The sequence below is a fragment of the Takifugu rubripes genome, chromosome 2 (genome assembly GCF_901000725.2).
Source record: "Takifugu rubripes chromosome 2, fTakRub1.2, whole genome shotgun sequence".
Lineage (NCBI taxonomy): Eukaryota > Metazoa > Chordata > Actinopteri > Tetraodontiformes > Tetraodontidae > Takifugu > Takifugu rubripes.
The window spans coordinates 5,485,245-5,506,285 of NC_042286.1; the positions used below are offsets into that span (position 1 = coordinate 5,485,245).

A 21,041-nucleotide genomic window follows, 5' to 3' on the forward strand; every position below is an offset into this window, starting at 1 on the left:
CAGGCAGGGGAGGCACCCGGGAGACGTTCGGGCCTCCCTGTGACGACTCCTCTGTCTGGATGCAGCTAAGGCCAAAAATTCCTCTCCGAGATTAGCATCAAATGCTCGCCTTAGAGCATTAAAACCTTCCTATTCCTCGGTATTCCAATCGAGTATTTTCACCTGTCACCGGGCTCGAGCCGTAAGCAGCGGCGACTAACTGCAACGTTGCGACATCCGAAGCGGCGACGGTCGACTCGGTGCCCGACGTTAGCCACCCTAGTCGACGCGAGTCAGCGCACAAGTCTCGGCTAGTCGGCTAAGATCGAGGAGATAAAGGTTTTAGCGCGATCCACGCCGCAGCAATGCGTCCGCTCGCCACTAACTACATTAGCCAGCATATGCTAAATTACGCGCAGCGGCTACCGATGCTAACCCGCTAGCCTGCTAGCCCACGTAGCGACGCTCCGGCTGTTATGTCAACCCGCAGTGATTAAACAGCGAGCTGGTTGAAGGAATTTGTCCGCCTAGCTAGCGATGGCAGGGCAGCACCCAAATCACATCCCGACTCGGAAGGAGAAAAGGGCGACCGACGCTGCACGAAAGAGGGGAACACCTACGCGCCCGACCGCCGACTTTTCACCGGGAATATGATCCGCGCACACGCACAAAAAAGAAAACAGCTGGGGTTTTTTTTTTTTTTTTTTGCGTAGCTCGTTGCTAAAAAAAAAGAAAAAGAAACGAGGTCGACACCAGCCCGATGCCAAGCAAATCGGAGATGCTGCGTTATTGACTGACAGGGAGTCGCAGGAAAACGGACACACCAATTGGAGGATCGAGGTGGATCGCCGGGGTGGGATCTAACCGCGCCGCTTGGCTAAAAATGCAGGAGCAAGAGGCTATTAATCGCAAAGCTCTTTTGCATTTTCAAAAATGCACGATCGAGAGAGGGGGGGGGGATCTTACGAGGCTGCAAAATTCCACCACCTGATGCATGAAAGTGCAGACGGCCGCCGAGAAGAGCTGTCAAACATCGTCACGCCTGACCGTCGATGCGTAAATATTTAATCACGCAGACCACTTCGTCAATATTACTCAAGAATCCGCAGAAAGACAAATTAATAATGACGAGTTAACGTGTGGCGAGTCTGCAGCGACACCTCGTGGCCGCCAGAGGGGACTGCAGTTGAAATGAGGAGGAACGACGAAATGAACGCCCACAAATGGCGCCTCTTCTTTCTTCCAAATTTACACTCATAAAATCCACCTAATAGTCCAAGGAAACAGGAACTGTACACGTTTATATGAATGTAACATTTGAATTACAATACCGAACATACATTATGCATTATTTACAGTTCTGTGTAAATGTTACACACATAGGACTCAGTTTGACACAACTTATCCTAAAGCTAAGTGTTAAAATATTGACAGATTTTTATTAAGGCACATGTGTTTGATTCAGCTAGTTTGCTGTTCAAAATACTGGCAGAAGAGTTCCCGGACCTCTTCTGCGGGACTCTGGTCTGCGCTGGCTGCCACGAGCTGCCTGTGGCTGGGCTGAGGGCTCTCCGCCTCGACGACCTCCGCCTGCCAGGCCTCCATGAAGGCGTCCCCGTGGGACTCACACATGTTGTGCAGAATGCAACAGGCAAGAATCATGGTGGGAACCACGTCCAGGCCGCAGTCGTTCCTTTTGCTCAGGCACTGCCAGCGTGCCCTCAGCCTCAGTAGCGTCTCCTCTGGTGCACGCAGTGCTCTCCTGAGCTGCTGGTTAAAGAGGCATTGTGGTTCTGTCAGCGTGGCTTTCCTCCCTCTCCTGCCCCCCTCTTCGGGATAGGCCTTCATCAGCCAGCTCTGGAGAGGGTAACAGGCCTCTCCCAGTATCACGTACCTACACACAGCAGCTGGGTTTCAGTCAGGAACACACACCTACTCAACCCTGTAGCGTCTTTCTCAAGAACTTTAACATTTCCTGTCTTAACCTGAGCGGTCTTCCCGTGAACATCGGAAGCGGTGATGGTGACAGGCCGCCTTCTGCAGCTGTGGCCCACAGCGACGAATTCTGCAGGATGTCAGCCGGGTCTGTCCCACCTGGGAAACTGGCGCACACATCCCAGAACTGCCCGCTGCCATTAACCACCACCTGAAACCACAACACGGCATCTAAGGTCACCCACATGCCAACACTGGGCGCGTATTTGCCGCGGCTTTTCTACCTGAGAGAGCACGGAGAGCCAGCCAGCGGGGTTGGCGTAGTCAGACGCGTTGTTAGATGGGGTGATGATGGCGGTGTGGAGCGTTGCTATAGCGGCGACACAGTGAGGGAAGCCCCAGGAGGATAAGCAATGCTGGGCTGAGTCGTGCAGCTCCTGTCCGCTCGGAGGACGCAGGTAGATGGAGCTCAAGAGTGCCACGATGGCATGACACATGTCCCGGACACACCTGCACACGGTGGATTTTCCCACACCAAACAGCGCACTGATGGTGCGATATTCCACATTGGAGGCCAGCCGCCACAGAGCGACGGCCACGCGCTTCTCCACCGGGAGCGCCAAGCGGAAGGTGGTGTCCTGGCGAGTCAGGCGGGGCCTCAGCTTGTCACAGAGGTAGAAGAACGTCTCCCGGCTCATGCGGAACTTATCCAGCCAATCGGGCGGCTGGAACTCCGTCATCACGACTCTCTCCCACCAGTCAGTGCTGGCGGTGGTGGTCCAGGGGCGAGTGCGGATTTGGACGTTGGAACGGATCCCTCCCGCTATCATCATCTACACAGAATATCAATAAATACACGTTAAAACAAGATTAACTACTTGCATCTACTATTAAAAAGTAAAATATAACAGTTTGGGATGGAAACATTTAGGAACACATTAAGTTATCTATTTCTACGTGCTGCACATTGGAACCAGGATGAACATACTAGTAGTTAATTTTGATTTTTTTGCTGCTTGTAATTTAGAGTCTCCAATCAGGTTAATTGGACTGCGGAAAGAAAACGAGCGTTGCTTTTATTGCTCAGTTATTCGGATAATGACTCTTGTGGTTCTGAAATCTGCAGAATTATTTTTCTGCCTATTTCACGTTCACATCTTAAACTGCGTAATTCATTTTCACGATGTGTAGAATTGCAAATTCCCGAATCCCTGTTTATTTATTTTTTCACTTGAAGTCCCACAATTATTAATCTGTGAACTGGCCTATGACAGGCAGGATTCAATGTGGTGTTTTAGTTTTCATGAACATTCAGCTGAGCGTAAATGGAAATTCGTGTGTTTTGCAGTTAGCAGTTTAAAGAAGGGCCGACCAGAAGCATCCTCCTCTGTCTCTGGAAGAAATACTGCCGATGCCGGATGCGTCTCTGGATCTCAGTCCGCCTCTGAGCGTTGGCGTTGCTGATGTCCCTCCATCGCTTCAGCAGCAGGTACGTCATGAGGAACATGAGCGACCGCAGCGGCTCATCCTCCTCCATCCTCATACATACATTCACGGCACATATGAAGCATAAACACGCACACAAACAAAAGTTTGACGTAAGCGAAGCCTCGACTTCCGGTTTCTTCTTCTTCGTTTATTGTTATTATCGTGCAAGATCATTGCTGCCACCTAGTGTCCGAAAACGTGCAATGGACAAGGGAAGCGAATGTTTTTATCCTACTTTCCTGGGTTACACATTCATTTTACCAATATAAAATACATTTAATACATCATTTTTGAGTATGAGATTTTTTTTTGTGTCACATTCTAAAATATTGCTTCTTTCACATCAGAGCAATTTAAAATGTGCTCGACAGCTTTGCCCACTTACTTTCCTGTTGTACATTTGTGATCACTGTTTTTTAATGTTGTTTTATGAATTTTAATCCTTCCATGGAAATGCATAAAATTCAACCTTGCTTGTTCTCTCTTTCAAAATAATGTGGTTTCACAGATTGAGCAGCCATTTACATTTCAAGGCCTCAGTGTGTATATTACATGCCTGGTTTTGAGTTCCACACTAAAATATATTTATTTTAGCCTCGATCAATAGGTCATGACATTCCCAAACAGCCTATGGATTCCTGTGAACTTCTTAAAAATGCTTAAAAGTGAAACATGCAGATGAATGCTATTCCATCTCAACTCTGACAATGGACTTGCTCAGATTATCCCCGATCCAAACCAGTATAATAGCGAAAACTGCTGTAAATGCCCGCATTTAGTGTATTTATGGTTAGTAGGTTAGAGTTTACCTTATTGACTTCTGTATATATGGACTAATGGCAAAAGATTTAAGAAACTATCTTAACTCTAGTGATAAACAGTTCTGCTGCAGCATTCTCAAACTCTTTTGCATCCATATTCCCCCCCAGGCCCCGTGTCTGTGCTCCTGCCATTGCCTGGGCGAGCTTGTGTGGAGAAATCTTGGCACTGGCTTCCAGGAAGCGTATTGCCTTGACATTAACCTCCAAACAGGATTTAGCATTCGCATTAGCATTCATGCAGCAGTTTGCATCACAGCCCTGGGATGTCTCCAAGGCCTCTTTCAAGGTTTCCAGCACCGCCTGACACAGTGCACGTGAGACGGGCCCTTCATCTGGGCAGCATACTTCAGCATAAAGCTTCTGGGCCTGCCGGATGTAGTCCGAGAAAACCGCACACGTGAGCACGCCGTGACGGAAGACGTCGTAAGGGACCGCCTCGTGGTCGTGGCAATGGAGGCGACGCAGAAGAGGAGCAGAGGTGGAGGCTGGAACCCCACCCTCACTGCACAGGCACTGCAGAGTCTGTGAGTACATTCCTCCTCTCACTCCTCCTCCTCCTCCTGTTGGGCTGTCAGGGCTGGAGACAGCAGGGCCTTCCACGTCAACTCCACAGGTTCCAGGGAGGTTCAAGAGGTCATAGGCCACACGGACATTGTTGCTGAAGGCTGAACTGGATGTGAGAAACAAGTTTAACAGTGATATGAATATATGTACGGTAATAGTAATTGAATATATTCCAGCGTTCCGATTTGGAGTTTTACTGGTAACGTTATGGTATAGACAACAACTTAATAACGCTTGACCACTTTCTATTCTCTTTCCTTCAAATATAGTTATTTAATGTTGCGCAAACCATTATTTTTTGGGACCAATTAAATGTAATGTATATTAAATAGGACTGCGTCCGTCTACAGTCGAGCTGACATAAAGTTAAATTTGCGAGTTATTTTCATGTATCAGCGCAGTCAAAGGCAGGAATATCAAATTAGCGAACCTCTGTGAATGGTGAGCCAGGCGCAGGTGCCAGAGTGCCCGGTTCAGGCGCTGCTGCTCCTGCGCTCCGGGGCTGCTGTTCGGATGATCCACATCTCCGCAACCACCTGCGGTCCCGCCGCCGGTCTCCGTCACGGAGGCCAGGTGGCAAAAGTGATCAGCCAGGAAGCCGATTGGGTCCTCCGACCTGGCTTCGACCATCTTCAGGATGGCTCCGCGCAGCAGTTCCCCCACCCCGGCCTGCGAAAGGAACTCCCTGTCGGTTTCCGACCTTGCGGCTCTGCTCTCGGGCATCCCGGGAGGAGTCGCACCAGACCGGCGCTTCTCTTTGTCAGCCATAGCTGGTGACGTCACGTGTGTCGCAGCGACGGAAGCGGAAGTTAAGGGCCGGAAATGGTTAGTGTTGAAGTTTGCTGCAGCTTGGTTTAATCTATTTTATAGGACGGTAACGCCTGTAAAGATACTAATGATTAGACAACATTTGAGCCATATTTATATGGCGGTATTGGTCGGCTTTATAGTGCAATCGGACAATTTAATCGTACAAACGCCAATTATGAAGTATATGAATCACAAAATACACAAATTTCAAACATGTTTGTTGTATATAATTACCTGTTACTAATTAAAACGTCACTAAACAAACACTACATAAAGAAAACTCCCTAAAACACGACAATAAATTACTGAATTACAATAAGTAGTTAGAAAAGAAAGTGCATCATCCATGGAAGCGTCTTAAAATATGATTTTTTTTTTTTTTTCCTCTATCAAAACCCCACACTCTGCTTCAACAACACACAACTGTATTTTAGTTTCACAAGGCTTGGTCAAGTTTTGTGGTGTATGATGTGTCTAAAACTCATGAGCCTAAAGACCTTTCTAATGTTATTTAAACAGCAATACAGTACATATAAATACACACATAAGTGGATTAGTAGTGTTGTAAAATATCGCGAATTGCCTTTTATGCTATAGCTATTTTAATGAAAGTAGAGTAGTTTCATGGATAATGTGAGAAGGATCAACTGGGGTAAACTGGGAAACTTTATGAGCTTGTTTGTGAAGAGAACAGAATAACAATGTGTGATATCTGCTTGGGTTAGGGCTCTCAAGGCTGTGCACCTGTGCGCAGGCTGAGGGCCGCTTCGATATAGCCAAAATATGTGCAACGTGACTGAGCTGATGCAAACTATGTTACCACGGAAACGTCTTTTACTGTGTCTTGTGCTGAGTCTAATAAAAGAACCAAATCTGGTGGGGGGAGACTCTCTCTGGGACAGCGCAACAGCAGACGTGTCTGTAACAGAGTGGAGCCCCCCTTGTACAAGGTTGAAAAGCAACGTTGGCTTCTGGTCTCAATTTTTGGTGAAATTGGTTCGTGCGCCTGTCTGAGTACACTTCTGAAGATTTCGATGTCAGTAGTCAACAAGTCTGTATGCAGGTCTGACACTGGGAGCAAAATTTTAGAAATTTTGCATTTCATGTTTACATGTTGAATTGAGAGGCTGCAGTCATTGACTTTTGTGCTGCATTTGTTTTCCATCTTATTACATATATTAAAAATATTTAAACCCCTGTCCAGATTTCAAGCAATGAGGCCGTTGATATAATTTGAACAAGATTGCTGTTGGAGTCATCAATTCTGTAACGGGACAGTAGTGTTGTTACATTGCATAAGCTACATCATCTTCATGTGTACAGAAGCCATTTGTTAATGGCTTGCTGGTCCCATTCACCAGGGCTACTTTCTTCAAAGCAGAAACTTTATCATTGCAGCTCATATGTGATAAGAAATTTTTCTGCAATTTGTGTTCCAACAGCATGTAGTTCTGAGGAGGAAGACCCAGGCATGCTCTGGAAGACAAGAGGAAGAAAAGATGTCATTAAAAAGGTCTTTTCCAAAACAGACAAGAGCAGTTAATTTTATTCTTCAGCGCAGCCAAGGAAGACGATGTATCCATTCCATCTTCATACCTCATGATGTTCTCGATGCATGCCCTCTGGCGGAAGAATGCATTAATGACAGGACTCCCTGGTGGGACAAGGGGGGCCTTGCAGAGGAAGGCAAGAAGTGCCAAGACGCTGTGGAAGGATTGGAATTCCTCCTCCCCCTGTAGCTGGACTGCCACACGCTGACAGAGTTCCGTCAGGATTACCAAGTCCAGGATAATTGGGCTGGCTAGCAGAGAGTCCTGCAACAGAGAGTGCATTATATAAGAGATTAAGAAATGCATCTTATTTGTCATGAATGCATTTCTGCATCCAGGATGTCACTGATCAGTAGACCCGTTACATAAATGTGCATTTACCACACAATATTTCACGAGTGCTCAATATAAGGAGCTAAAACTACCGAAACACCAATTAACTGCGCTAATGACCTAAAGATGTCACTTGAAATTAGTTCCAAGACTCATCAAGAGGGATTAACTGTAATACTCTGGCACTAATGAGCTGCAGTGAGATAAGGAAGAATAGCTCTCAACAGCATTTATTCTGCAGATAAAAGTCACACTGGAAGCTGCTGAACTGGTTTTGTAGATAAATACCAACCTCACAGGTGTTGTGCATAGCAATAGTGTTGGTCCCTCCCATCATTATTTCAGAAGTATACTCATCCATGGCACGCTTACTGTCTCCTACATAGGGGACATATTTAATAACCACCTGGAATCGAGCAGAGACAGTTATGAACCCTGGCCAGTTTTCTTCATGCGTGGGCGAGAACATCATTATCTTCCCGTCTCCCAAATTACTCACACAGTGGTCTGGTTTTTCTCCAGGCTGGTACAATATGTGGTTTGATTGGACCATGTCATCCACCACATTGCTCTTGGAGATCTCTTTAGAGCGGAACTGCTCTGGGGCAGACAGGTTCTTCCCGTCATTGTTGCCGAGATGATTGTAGCTGACAATGGAGGTCGGCTGTTGAAGGGTACAGGAGCTCATTAAAATTTCCCAGGAATAAAAGGGTCTTCTACATCAAGGTGCTCTCAGTCTGAAGCAGACAGGTAATTTTCATATCCTTTGTTTAAATAAATGTGTCATTTGGCCAGTAGGAGGTTCAGACTCCAACTGCAAAGTCTTGGAGATCGTATATCCAATGGGTATCCTCTGGAAAACGCGGGATTCATGCAAATTTACAAAGATTAAGTAAACATCTCAAATTATCTACTTTGTAAGATTCAATTTTAGGCTCACTGGCTGATATCAGCATCGTTAGTGTTTCCCACATAATGGTTTATTAGTTTAGAGTAGATTTTTTTTCCACAGACCTTAATTCCAGCGCTGACTAGAAAGTCCACCAGCACCGACTTGATCTTGGTCTGACCGGATTTGAAGTCATCGCCACCAATAAAGACTCCCTTTTGCACAGCTAGCTCGATGACCCCGGGCACAAAAGTGTTCTGCGGGGATCCATTGATGTAGGCACATCCCTCCAGTATGCTGGCCACTGCAAAGAGAGAGGAGGGAGAAACCTCTGCTCCAGCCTAATGGATAGAGATTTAAAAGAAAAAGAGGCGATGACAGCCAAGTGTGTCATTTCCACCGAGAAAAGAAACTCAAGTCACAAGACTGCCTTTCCCCTGAGACCCTTCACATCATCTCTATAGTTCTAATCTAACGTTAACCTCATGCCCGTTTCAAAACCGAGCAATTTGCTGAAGATCATACAGTAAATCAAGCAAAGACACTTAATGCCGACAGCAGAACAAGCTCCCTGAAGACAGCAGATAAAAGTGCTCATCCACGAGGGACAAATCATCGTTTTCTTCCTCTGATCTGGTATAAATGAAAAAGCTGCTCATGAGAGAATTGCATTCCTCATTTTTCATCCTCTAAGCTTTATTAATTACCAAATGTGATGAGGATTACCATTTGTTCCTCCGTATTAGGAAGAAATTAAATATTCATCGGGCAACTCACAGCCACTGGACACAGTTACAGTAATTTAGGGTGGCTTTGATTAGTTTAGTGAACTTTTAGCTGCATTCTTGGTTTCTAATGAGGCAGAATATTTAATATAACGCATGCAAAGTTGCTAATGCGCCCATATCTCACCTGGATAGCTGCTAGCAAGCCATCTGCACTGTCGTTGACCCCAGGAACGATATCAGTGAACCGTTCAGTATTGGCAGTCCACAGGACAATTACTTTGTCCACACCGCTGGACTGCTGGAAGTCCCTTATGTCAGCTCTAATCTGCTGCACCTGGAAGATCATTTAATCAGAGAATACATATTACATCACATACAGAGACAATTCAGCATAATTAGGATTTGGCCAGACGTGCCTGATCGGCTAGGGTCCCCGTGAGCACATTGTCTGCACGACTCTCCTGGTTAGCAGCAATGAATTCTGGGATATAAATAGATGGCCTTGGCTTCATGAGGCTCAAGTGTGGTCGCAACTGCTCTTGTAAGGACCAGTCAAACACCTGGGCTCTCTCCATGGCACAGCCAAGATCCATGGAAGAGATATCCCAGCCTATAATCACAAGTATAATTATGAAATTCCAGCAGAATTTGTGCGCTTTACCACTTGAATTTTCAGAGGGCTCGGTTTACAAAACAGCTTACACGGCTATATTTGAACGCTATCAGTCAATAATACAACTCCATCTTTACCTTAAGGAAGGGTTTTGAACCCACATTGTTGCAACATTCCTTTGCATTCTGTTTGTGTGTCAAAGGTTTGACTTTATCAGTTTGAGTGCAAACTCTCGTACCATCGAAGACGATGTCATTGGGGTGCACCATAGGAAGGAGGTCACGGAAGGGTATGTTGACATCGCCCTCAAGCCCTGAACCCAAGCACACCGTTGACGCTTGCAGGAAGGAGCCGAAATAGTTTGCTTTCTGTGGGAACGTGGGACATGAAGAGGAAAGAGGATCATTCCACATTTCCAAATAATGAAATTATGGTTTCGTAGAAGTGTGTTTATCCACAGGACCAGAGGAGAAACTCATCCACCATGAAATGAAAACTCGGAGGATAAAAATATGCCTTTATAAGGAAAAATTCCCAAGAACAGCGTCACTCAACTCCTTAATCTTCTGATCATGTTGGCATAACAAGGCCATAATAAGCTGTAGAGTGAGCTACAATATTTCTATAAATACATTCGTATTAGGAGTGTAACAGGCCACACACCTTTCTGAAGTCACTCACAATACTGAACACAGCAATTATCAAAGTTTCAATGGTGAAGTTGTTCCATGTCGTCGATGCAAACAACTAACTGCCTTTTTGAATTTATTTCCGTTCATTTTTTTAGATTAGCAATCGCACTGCAGAGAAGTGTTTGCATTCACAATATATTCGTCTGACCGTGCACGCACACGCAAGGCTGCGGCATTTCAACTCACCTTCTGGCCAGTCTTGGTACTCCAGGTAAGGCCCAGGCTGTTGGCCAGTACCGCGGCTGTGACAGTGGTCCCGTTGTTGCCGCCCCAGCCCACAAGCATGACCCCCAGGCGGGGCACACGCCTCTCCGTGCGGAACGTCATCTCTGTGGCGCAGGGGCTCGCCTACGTTCCAAACAGAGACATGAGTTTTCGCCGATGACGCACTTACAGGTATGCGCATCTCAGAAATGTTACCGTGATGTTGTTCCCATCTCTGTGCACGGAAGTGGTCTGGTAGGAATAGCGCGCCGTGATGTGCGCATCTGTGTACTGCACATTGGGGCTGTTGATGCGAACGTTAACAGACATGATCTGAAACACACGATAAAAGTTGAGCTTGCAGCACAGGAAGTAGACGTTCTCCGTCGCACCAAAATGATTCATGCACTTCCTCGACATGCCCCCGCAACATCCATCTACGATTTTAAAGCCTCTTTAACTACCCAGATAGGTCTATTACGCTGAGGGGAGGTGCTGTTAGTACTACTTGGAGGAATTCTGTCGAGGAAAATTGAGAATAGGATTTTAAATTGTGCTAACTAATGAATGGAGCGAAAATCCCGGAAGTCACAACACCTGATCCGTATTTAGAAGTCACACAGAAGCTGTCCGATTAGGGTGAAGTCAGCAGCCGCTTGCAGGGATCCCGGTCCAACAACTCTTATCTGGGAAGATAGATAGACGCTTTCTTTAACCTAAAGCAACCTTCCGCTGCGATCGTATAATCTTCCGCGCTCTGCCGACGTCCTCTTCTCACCAGCCAATGAAATGTGTGTCGTAACCGGCACGCGGGAGCAAAACGATCACGTGGCAACTACAACGAAGAGCCTGTGGCTTTGGGCCGAGATGGAATTTTCCAGCATCAACAAGGAAGTTTTATGTTTATAAAAAATAATAATTACGGTCTTAATGCTTCTCGATTAACCACAAAAAACGAACTGATCTTGAGAAAATTATTATCTATGTCCGTTTAATTAAAATGAATAAAATATTAATTAACGTTCGTCAGGCATATTATTGGATATCTATATTTAAAGTGGAGCGACCCTTGCTAAACGAGAGCAGTGTGTATTATTAATAGCACTTAATAGCACAAGCAGCCTTAACAAATGTAGGAGCAAATTTAAAACAAATAAAAATGGAATAAAACATAATAATACGCATTGATACGCATTGATTGATACGCAGAAACAAATTTAAGAAATGGATCATTTCAATTTAGTAAAATTTATTCAGTATGAAATTGGAGGTTGAGAAGAGAAGAGGGTGGCATAGCCATTTCAGTGGTTAATACATAGAGAAAGAGCATTGGTTATATAGTTATATTATAGTTAACGTTATATAGCTAGGAAGGTGGCATGGTGGCATCCTAATCAGGTGCCCAAACCATATCAACAGACTCCTTTCTGTACTCAGGAGAAGCAGTTCTATTCCAAATCTCCCCTGAATTACTGAGCACCTCTCCAAGGGAAATGCCAGCCGCCCAGCAGAGAAAACCCATTTCAGCCGCTTGTATCCTTGACCTTGGAAACAGGAACGAAGATTGAACGGCAGATTGAGAGCTTTGCCTTCTGGCTCAGTTCCCTCTTTATCAAAAACGTGCGGCACAGCAATTGCAAAGGCAGGCTGCTCTGGTTCTTGTGAATAAGCCCCCGAGATTCTTAGTCTCCGTCATTAAGGGCAAAAAAGCATCATCCACCTGGAGTACGCAATCCATCTCTTTCCATCGTCTCGGATTTAGAGGTGCCGATGCTAATCACTGCTGCTTCAGACTCAGCAGCGAATTGATCAAGCAAGCAGTGCTGATGTAAGAACGGTGGTCAAGACCACATCATTAGCAAAAAATCTTCGGGTCACCGACCTGTAACCCCTCCTCAGGAACAAGTCCGAATTACTGCCGTATATACTGTACATACACAACTCTTGCTTAGGGAATATAAAGACTGGATTGCCTCAACAAGGAACTCCCCTCATCCCAAACTCCGGCAACACCTCCCACAGAGCATCCCTTCTCCAGATCCACAGAGTAAATGTGCAAACTCGCCCGCTGTGGGAGGTCTTAGATAATGCCGGAAGTACATTTATGTACGGACAAAAAAGGATAGACTAAAGCTTATGGTACACCTGGTATCACAAGCAGCATCATCATGTGCTGTGCAGAATACTGGGAGTGGTCCTGCCACCCCGGTTTACTCCTCTTTTGGTACCACACCCAGTCTCCACGCATGTTGATAAGGCATGGCAACTAGGAAAGCCCCTCAATACCCAGAGCCTTCAGCACATCTGGAGGTATCTCATCAGTCTCTGGGGCTTTTCCACTGCAGAGTTGTTTGACGACCTTAGTGACTTCACTCAGGGAAAAAAACAATGCCTCCACTCATCCTTCAGTTCTGTCTCGATCAAAAAGGACAAGGGGTTCAAAAGATCACCAAAGTGTTCTATCCACCATCCTATGGCCTTCTCAGTTGAGGTGAACAGAGTTCCATCCCTGATGTACACAGCTGTTCACAGCTTGGATGTTTCACCTTTTCCCCTTCCTGAGGTGCCAGACAGTCTTCCAGAATCACTCCACCAGAGACGTCTTTCTCAATAGCATCACTGAATTCCTTTCACATCCACAGCCATGGCTGCTGCCCTTTGGGTCAGTTAGTACCTCAGCACTGCTTCCAGAGTCCTCTGAAACGACATGTCCTCAAAGGAATCTTTCTTCAGATGGCACCTTCCCTGACCACAGGGGCCCGCCGTGGTGTCCAAGGGTTACTGCCCCTTGAGGCACCTATAGGACCTATAAGACAAAGATGTAAAAGCTGTAACAAAATGTCTGGTGAAATATATACCTGTCTTCTACGCACCCCCCAAAAGTCTCGCCACGGATGTTCAAACAGCTCCTTTGGAGGTGGGAATAAATTGCCTCTTGGACAAGGACCTCCCTCTGGCATTCCCAGGTCACCTGTACTATACATCTGGTCTTACCTGGTTTGTCCAGGATTTTTTTATGCCACCTGACCCAACTCACCACCAGATGGTGATCAGTTGACAGCTGTGTCCCTCTCTGTCCAGTGCATGCTGCCTCAGGTTAGACGCAACCAGGGGCGGATATCTTATTTCAAAATTTGTGGGGGAGACAATAAACAGGACATTTTCTGAGGCACTAGATAGGCAGCTGTTGAGCAATTGAGGGGATGGTGGGGAAATACTATCACAAATTTTCTTCGACTTTCACGGATTCCATAACTAACATATTTCATTTGTCTTTTACCATGTTTGGTGCTTAATTACCACCGCTGTGCGCTTACAACCAACCTTGTGTCTGAAATCCTTGAGCAAACAAAATCTATGCATCCAGGCCTCCTTCTGCTCTGGGATTAGCATGATCAAATTAAGAATTTAGTGTTCCCAAAGGAAATTACAGAAGGTTTTAATATAAACAAATCAAAGAGTGAGTCGCTGGTCGCTCGCCTTCTGATTGGACGGCGCCTGCTGACGTTGCGGAAGATGTCGCCGAGGCCAGTCCAAAAAAACTTCCGCCTTAAGTTGTAAAGAAAACATAGCAGCTAAGAAGGCAATCGACGGCGAAACCAGGCTTTAAAAGAAGTCAGACCAAAGGTAGATACGAGTACATGTTTGATGGACATATCGCGACTCACACGTTCGCCAAATAGAGGTTCTCGGTGGCGCTTTAGGCCATAGAAAAATCAAATAGATCTAGATTACTGAAGCTAACGCGCAGGCTACGCGTTTAACTGCTAGCATCCCGCTACCGTTGATTTGATCGGCCATAGGCCTCAATAGTGTCCTGTTTTCGACAGATCTGGGTTTAATTGTCGTCGCATGGAGTCATTTATCGCAACGTTCACGCTGTTTTATTGCGCCCGCCTTTGGATAATGTGTGAATACTCGGCTGTATTTCTATGCCCTGTTTCGATTGTCATGCCCATTTAGCCGACCAGGTTAGCTGTTACCTGGGGCTGAAAGCTGTTTTAGATAGTAAATGTAGCCAGTTGTTTAGCCAATATTCGTGTCAGACAGATATTATAGATGCGTCCCTTTTAGTCTGAACTGAAGGCGAAATTTGATACCGCAAAATACACAAAGAGTTTATCAGTTACCAAAGTTAGCATAACACTAGTGTGTCTTTCCCCGCAAACTCGAGTGGAACCACATTGTCCTTATCCCGATTACTAGATGTTTTGATGTTTTGTCCAGATTTAGGGTGTGATTTGATGACAAAGGCGTTATTGTCTTGTGGCAGGTAACAGAATATGACTGTCACTCCCTTCCTTATGTAGGAAACGAAGAGATACATATAGATAGATAGTTAGATAGAGAGAAGCTATAGATACATAACCATGTTTAAGACTACCTCAATAATATACAGTGACCATTGCGTAGCGGTGACAAATAAAAATTCTCTTAGAGTGATTTTATGGCACGGAAAGGCTGGTCAACTATGGCTACTTGATAAAGGATATATTTTATAACCTCAACGTGACGTCATTGCGCAGCATTAGGGTCACAGATAACTTGTCACAAATGATTTCCACTCAAATAAATGTAATTCCACGTTTATCTGTTTAATTGTATGCCAAGACAACCTACATTATCTAAATATCTGGCTGATTTCTTTCTTTTCTTTGGAGGCACTTGTCACTCTGGAGCGTGCTCGGGTTTCACAGTGTGTGTGAGTGAGTGTGTGTGGGTGTGGGTGAGTGTGTGCGTTTGTGAGCGTGCATGAGCAACAGTTTCCTCATCACCTTCTAAACGTGAGCTGCTCCTCCCTGGAGGATGACAATGGAGGAGATGAAGAATGAAGCGGAGACAAACTCCATGGTATCCATGACGCTGTACGCAGTGATGTACCCAGTTTTCAACGAGGTACGGGAGCAACAACCACCTCTTTACGTTACAAATCTTCCATTCCCTCATGCAACATCTCAACTTCTGACGAGCAAAACTGGAGATGAGCTTAAATCACCGTTCCAGTTTCCCCTTATTTCCGTTTATTTATTGTAAACTGTAGTGGTTTAGCACAAAGACGCCTAATAAACCCCTGGGATGGTTCTAATTGGTTACTAATTACACCCCAGCATGGCCCGCCTTCACATGTGCGTAAAGTTCAGCGTAAGAATTGAGTTGGAGTTCAACAATCTGGTTTTAATAATTTGTTATCAGCAGAAGTAGCGTGGCTATTGACCAGTTCTTATCGTCTATTTGACCTTTAATCTGAGCTTTCCTGCACATTGACTCGGTCAATCTTAATGTTGCTTTAAATTGGACCCAATTTCCTGAAAACAAATAAGTTTTAAAATTGATTTTACACTGTGATTATAAAATAACAAGGAAAAGTCTAACAGACAGCAGTTTCCTTTTATAATTAAATCACAAAGCAAACTGACAGCAGTTTTCCGCTCTAGGAAACGTGTAATATAGTTTTAAATCCTGCCCGAGAGTTTGCGTTAAGCCCTGGATGAGTCTGTGCTGTAAAATGTTCCTGTGATTTACTGTGACGGAGTCTGTCCTCTGTTCTGTCTCCTCTGTAGCTCGAGAGGATCAACCTTTCAGCAGCTCAGACACTCAGAGCAGCCTTCATAAAGGTAAGACGCAGCAGGAATCACAACGCCACCAGCACGGCCTGCTCGGAGAAAGTGAAACTTGGGATTAATCACCAAAAAATAGACGTCCTTAATTATCCCACAGGCTAATACCTAAAGTGTGTTTTGGTGCCGCGTCGGCGGGGGCTCACACACCGTTTACTCTTAATGTTGCAGTAACGGTTGTGATTGGACCTCTGCAGAGAGCCTCGGCGTTCTCTGAGAGCACAGATGAAGTATTCATGAGGTGGAAGCGCACGTGTGATCACCTTACAGCTGTTTACTATGACAGATGTGGGTCATTGTTCAGCTGTCTCGCTGTCTGGAGCCGCTCCCGTTCTCTGTGGCCCTTATGATTCGTTATTGAATTATTTATCAGGAAAGCTTTTCATCGTTCATTCACTCATAGACGGTGGAAAACGTGCCTCCTCCTCATGAATAAGTCGCTCTTCTCCCCGTGACTCTGTCAGGCGGAGCGGGAGAACCCTGGCCTGACTCAGGACATCATAATGAAGATCTTGGAGAAGAAGAACGTCCAGATCAACTTCACCGAATCGCTACTGCGCATGGCAGCCGATGACGTGGAAGGTGAGCCGCCGCGCTAGCCCGCGCCTTCCTGCACCGGGTCGGTGTGTACCGGAGCTGCTCGGCTCTGGTAGAAACACGCCCAAGGGCAGGGATTGGGAGATAACAGAGTAAAGATGTATGGGCATGTCGGCGCGCCTGTTACAGGTTAATCGATACGTGTAGCTATTATGCAACGAAGATAAATGAACGAGCCTTTCCTCCAAAGGAGTTATTGAAAAGTAATTCCTTTGCTGGATAATAAAGAATTTCCAGGCAGCTGAACATTCCCCGGAGTTCAGTTCGGTGAGTCCGAGGTCACGCTGGAGGTGATGATGAGGATGAAACTTTTCCACCTTTGGGGTTGACACCAGCCTCTGCACGCCGCCCTCGTGAATCACGCCATCGAGCTGCACAGGCTCCTGGGAGGCTGTTCCGGTCGAAGCAGAGTTCCAGACCCGAATCGCTTTGTGTTTTCAGGCTTTAGCTTCTATTAGGTGATTATTAAACAATGTGATTGGCCGTTTCAGGGTTATTTCACCCCAAACACAGCGCTAAAAATGCTGAGCCCAATGTGGCCGCATGTGTGCGGCATGTGACGCCACGGGGGTTTCATCCCGTCAGTGGAACGTTGTCCTCCCGAGGGCTGTTGTCTCCAAAGCAGTGCATTCAATTTTGCCCATTCACTCAGTTCGATGGTGTAATGCTGTTGCTGCCGCCATAACAACGTTATCTGAGGAGCGACGGAGGTCTGACAACAGCTTTACGCCCGAGATCGACACATTACTCTAAATACATGTCCAGATATATTTGCACCGAGCCCCCAGTAGTCCCGGTGCTCCTCAGTGTTCTCCCCCTTTATTTCCACCTCAACAGCCATCATCAACAGGCGGTCCCTTCATTTTGACGTTTTAATTCATATTTTAAGGGGGAGCATATTTCAATAGACAAAAAGATGTTGACACCAATAAAATTGCTGAGCCACAAATGCAGAATTATTCACAGAATCTTCAAGTGCTTTGATCTGTTAAAAACGTCACAGGTAGCGACGACACAGGGTGCTTGGACACGTAAAAATGCCAGTTTTACATCCCAGAGTCCTCAGTTTAAAGTGTCCCACCTTTTACAACGTACACCATAAATGATTTCATTATCCGATCTTTTTATTTAAGAGCCAAGATTTTGCCTCTTTTTTAATGTGTTGAATCACTATTTAATAAGCACAGAGCAAAATTAATGGCTGTTTATTTTGGATAAGGGACCATCAATAAATAATGGGGTCAGGAATTCTGCTTTAAAGAGAGCATCCAAATATGAAGAGTTTGATGAGGATCCAGCTGGGCCAGAATGGCGACGTGTCTGATTTATTCTTGGTGGGGATGGTGGCGAGCAGCATATGAAAGACGTTCTCTGGCCTGAGCCTGACCCTGCTGCATGCTGACAGCTTGGAAAGTGCTGCAGAAAAACAATCTGTGGACGTAATTGTCCACATGTGCAAATGTGGCATTTGAAGAAATCTGCGTTCATTTGGAAAGAAAACATTTTCTGGTGATGATGAACGATTAAAAAGGAAGTCCCTTTCACTGGGAGCGTTCAGCTCTTCAACTTCTCTAGAAAGGAGCTAAGAACGTGATTTTTCTGCAGAGTTCATGATTGACCGGCCCGAGCAGGAGTTCCAGGACCTGAACGAGAAGGCCAGAGCTCTGAAACACATCCTCAGCAAAATCCCCGATGAGATCAGTGACAGAGTACGCTTCCTTCAGACTATCAAGTGAGTGGAACAGGCTGCAGACGGGGCGTAAATACAGCAGCTGATGTGGCACACGCCACCGCCTGCTCACAATACTGGCCTCACTGGCCAGGGTGGTGATGCTGTGCGTGTCCCTCAGTCTGGTGCTGTTTTGTTTGCCTGCAGAGACATAGCGAGCGCCATCAAGGAGCTCCTGGACACAGTCAACAACGTCATTAAGAAATATCAGTACCAGAATCGCAGAGTGAGTATCAGGACCCACACGAGCAGTTTAAATACGGGAGGTTTTTTTCTTCTTTCATGATTTTCCTCTTGTTTTTTCTTATCAAGGCCCTGGAGCACCAGAAAAAGGAGTTTGTGAAATATTCTAAAAGTTTCAGCGACACCCTCAAAACATACTTCAAAGACGGAAAGTGAGTGTGTGGAGGTCTGAGGGGGGACGGCGGCCTGTTTGTTTTGTCCACTTAAACTCCTCCTCCTCTTCTGTTTCCAGGGCAATAAATGTCTTCATCAGCGCAAACCGGCTCATCCACCAGACCAACCTCATACTGCAGACCTTCAAGACCGTGGCCTAGCCTCCGGAGGCACACACACACACACTCCCACCATCAAGGGGGGGTGGCGACTGCTCGAATGATGAAAGCGTGGAGAGCGCCTGACCCATATATGTAAATTAGAAAGAGTTGATTTTAGGGTTGGGGTCGATTCCATTGAAGTTGATATTCTAGATTCCAATTCAAAAGACTGAAAAGTGCCATTTCCCCCCACCCCCCTTTTTTTCTTTCAATGAGGATTTTTCCAGTCTTGAAATGGAACAGAATGGGCCCGGTCTTGTTTTGATTTTTAGTCGGAGAGTTTTAATTTATAACCCCGGTCTCTGGGAGGAGGTGAGGCGAGGTGTCCTTTAACGACTAATTGCCATTTTTTTCTAATATTCACTTCATGTTCATCACTTTACTTTTAGCTCTTTTTTTTCTCTCTTCTTCCAATCATGGCCGCACATCTCAGCTCGCTTTTAGTAGGGTCTCCTCTCACTCCTCTGTGCTGGTTTTCTCTCTTCTGGGCTCCCGGCGAGGAGGGCGAACGCCGTCGGACATTTTAGAGGCAGACTCATTTTCTCGTGATTTATCCGAAGACAGAAAGCCAAATTGACTTCTAGCACAGCGTGCGCCTTACCAAGTCCTGTAACATTCCCTCCTCTGAGTGTAATGAAGTGGAGCCTGTCCCTGCTGTTGGGATGTAGACAGAGGATTGAAAGTTCTGTATTTAACTGATATCTGGTTGCAAATGTTCAATAAATAGTTTCCAAATGATGATGTTTTCTTGGTTGTTTTTTTTTTGTGTCTTTCCTCCCGCGAAACATGCATGTGAAGAGGGAGGTAATGGGATACGCGGTTTTGACTATATTGATGTGGAAAGTGTCATTTAGTCCCTGTTGTATTGATTACCCACAATCCACTTTAGTCCAGCTGATGTCACCCTCCAGTACTAAACAACACAATCTTCCCTCACACACAAAATGAGCTCGGTCGGTCCGGAGACACCAAAAACGCTGCGGTTTGCCAGCCTTTATATTGGCTCACTGTTTTGATGTGGACTTATTAGGCTGAAACAGGCTTTGCACGATGATGTTGTTTCACCGTGAAAACTGTGGCGCGGCGCCTGCACAGACTTGCCAGTGGACGCATCCCAGCAAACATCTCATTTCCTTGGAACTCTGTCACCTGAAACACCCTCGATGCTGCATGTTAAGAAATCTTGAGGCTGCAGGAACCCACCCCTCCCCCTCCCCACACACACACAAGCAACCTGTGTGTACCTGTGTGTCTATGTGAGTGTACGTGTATAAGTGTGGGGGTGGGAGGGTCAGGGCTTCTCTTTTTGTTGTGTTTTCTCTGGTGCTGCTTAAATGTATAAACGGTGCCGTTAAAATTAAGTTTCATTTGATTTTGAACAAAGACAGGAAGTAGCGTTTTCCCTCTGGGCTCCGATCTGCAGCACATCGACACTAACAAATACGCAGCGTGGAGTTATAAATACACGAGGACACTGGTTACAAAGTGGTTTTTTTTTCATATTCTTGGGCATAATATTCATCTCACATCACAGAATGTTCTGGCTTACATCAGAGTTTCTGACAGGAAGCTTGGATTAAAATGTCCAATCACATTTTTCCTTCCATTTCTTTTAAGACGTCACGGACGATCATTTCACATGTTCCCTAGTGTGTGAGTAAAGTGCAGAGACTGAACGACATCTCTGCAGCTGGGCGTGAGTCCCACCAGCCCCACAGAGAACCTCAGCCATGAGAGAACGAGGTCAGCTTCAATCTGCCCCCGAAGTTCACCACAGGCACCCCAAACCATAGCCACATAAAACAATTTTATACCTTCATGTCATCGCTGCACACACACGGGGCCCGACCCCCCGACAAGCAGCAGTGGCAGGAAAAACTGGACAGTTTGATCCTCTCTGAAGCTTTAAAACCATAAAAGTGATGGATTCAACA

The 21,041-nt window shown here is 45.8% G+C and overlaps 4 protein-coding genes across 5 annotated transcripts; 1 reads left to right on the top strand and 3 right to left on the bottom strand.

Annotated features, from left to right (window-relative positions):
* Positions 1 to 1,250: 1,250 nt before the first annotated feature.
* On the bottom strand, positions 1,251 to 3,487 carry LOC101065410 (protein ALP1-like). The gene is made up of 4 exons (XM_003962777.3): positions 3,287 to 3,487; positions 2,199 to 2,747; positions 1,965 to 2,125; positions 1,251 to 1,873 (listed from the first exon to the last, which is right to left on the bottom strand). The coding sequence occupies exons 1-4, from the start codon at positions 3,455 to 3,457 to the stop codon at positions 1,441 to 1,443; spliced, it is 1,314 nt and encodes a 437-aa protein (XP_003962826.2). The 5' UTR covers positions 3,458 to 3,487; the 3' UTR covers positions 1,251 to 1,440.
* A 475-nt stretch (positions 3,488 to 3,962) lies between these two features.
* tpgs1 (tubulin polyglutamylase complex subunit 1) lies at positions 3,963 to 5,689 on the bottom strand. Its single transcript, XM_003962776.3, has 2 exons — positions 5,218 to 5,689; positions 3,963 to 4,893 (listed from the first exon to the last, which is right to left on the bottom strand). Exons 1-2 carry the CDS (start codon positions 5,553 to 5,555, stop codon positions 4,251 to 4,253), a joined length of 981 nt encoding a protein of 326 aa, XP_003962825.2. The 5' UTR covers positions 5,556 to 5,689; the 3' UTR covers positions 3,963 to 4,250.
* A 23-nt stretch (positions 5,690 to 5,712) lies between these two features.
* Positions 5,713 to 11,421, bottom strand: LOC101064969 (inositol-3-phosphate synthase 1-A). Its single transcript, XM_003962775.3, has 11 exons — positions 11,204 to 11,421; positions 10,823 to 10,939; positions 10,589 to 10,750; positions 9,949 to 10,078; positions 9,514 to 9,707; positions 9,282 to 9,431; positions 8,495 to 8,710; positions 7,980 to 8,144; positions 7,773 to 7,886; positions 7,194 to 7,411; positions 5,713 to 7,073 (listed from the first exon to the last, which is right to left on the bottom strand). The coding sequence occupies exons 2-11, from the start codon at positions 10,934 to 10,936 to the stop codon at positions 6,884 to 6,886; spliced, it is 1,653 nt and encodes a 550-aa protein (XP_003962824.2). The 5' UTR covers positions 10,937 to 10,939; positions 11,204 to 11,421; the 3' UTR covers positions 5,713 to 6,883.
* On the top strand, positions 10,661 to 19,845 carry LOC101064457 (programmed cell death protein 10). 2 transcript variants are annotated; one of them, XM_029831593.1, is made up of 8 exons: positions 10,661 to 10,798; positions 15,268 to 15,502; positions 16,168 to 16,221; positions 16,689 to 16,806; positions 18,427 to 18,553; positions 18,698 to 18,776; positions 18,863 to 18,945; positions 19,026 to 19,845. In XM_029831593.1, the coding sequence occupies exons 2-8, from the start codon at positions 15,413 to 15,415 to the stop codon at positions 19,105 to 19,107; spliced, it is 633 nt and encodes a 210-aa protein (XP_029687453.1). In that variant the 5' UTR covers positions 10,661 to 10,798; positions 15,268 to 15,412; the 3' UTR covers positions 19,108 to 19,845. The 2 variants fall into 2 exon arrangements, with proteins under 2 accessions (XP_029687453.1, XP_003962582.1); XM_003962533.3 differs by lacking the exon at positions 10,661 to 10,798 and adding an exon at positions 14,082 to 14,233.
* The last annotated feature ends 1,196 nt before the right edge of the window (positions 19,846 to 21,041 follow it).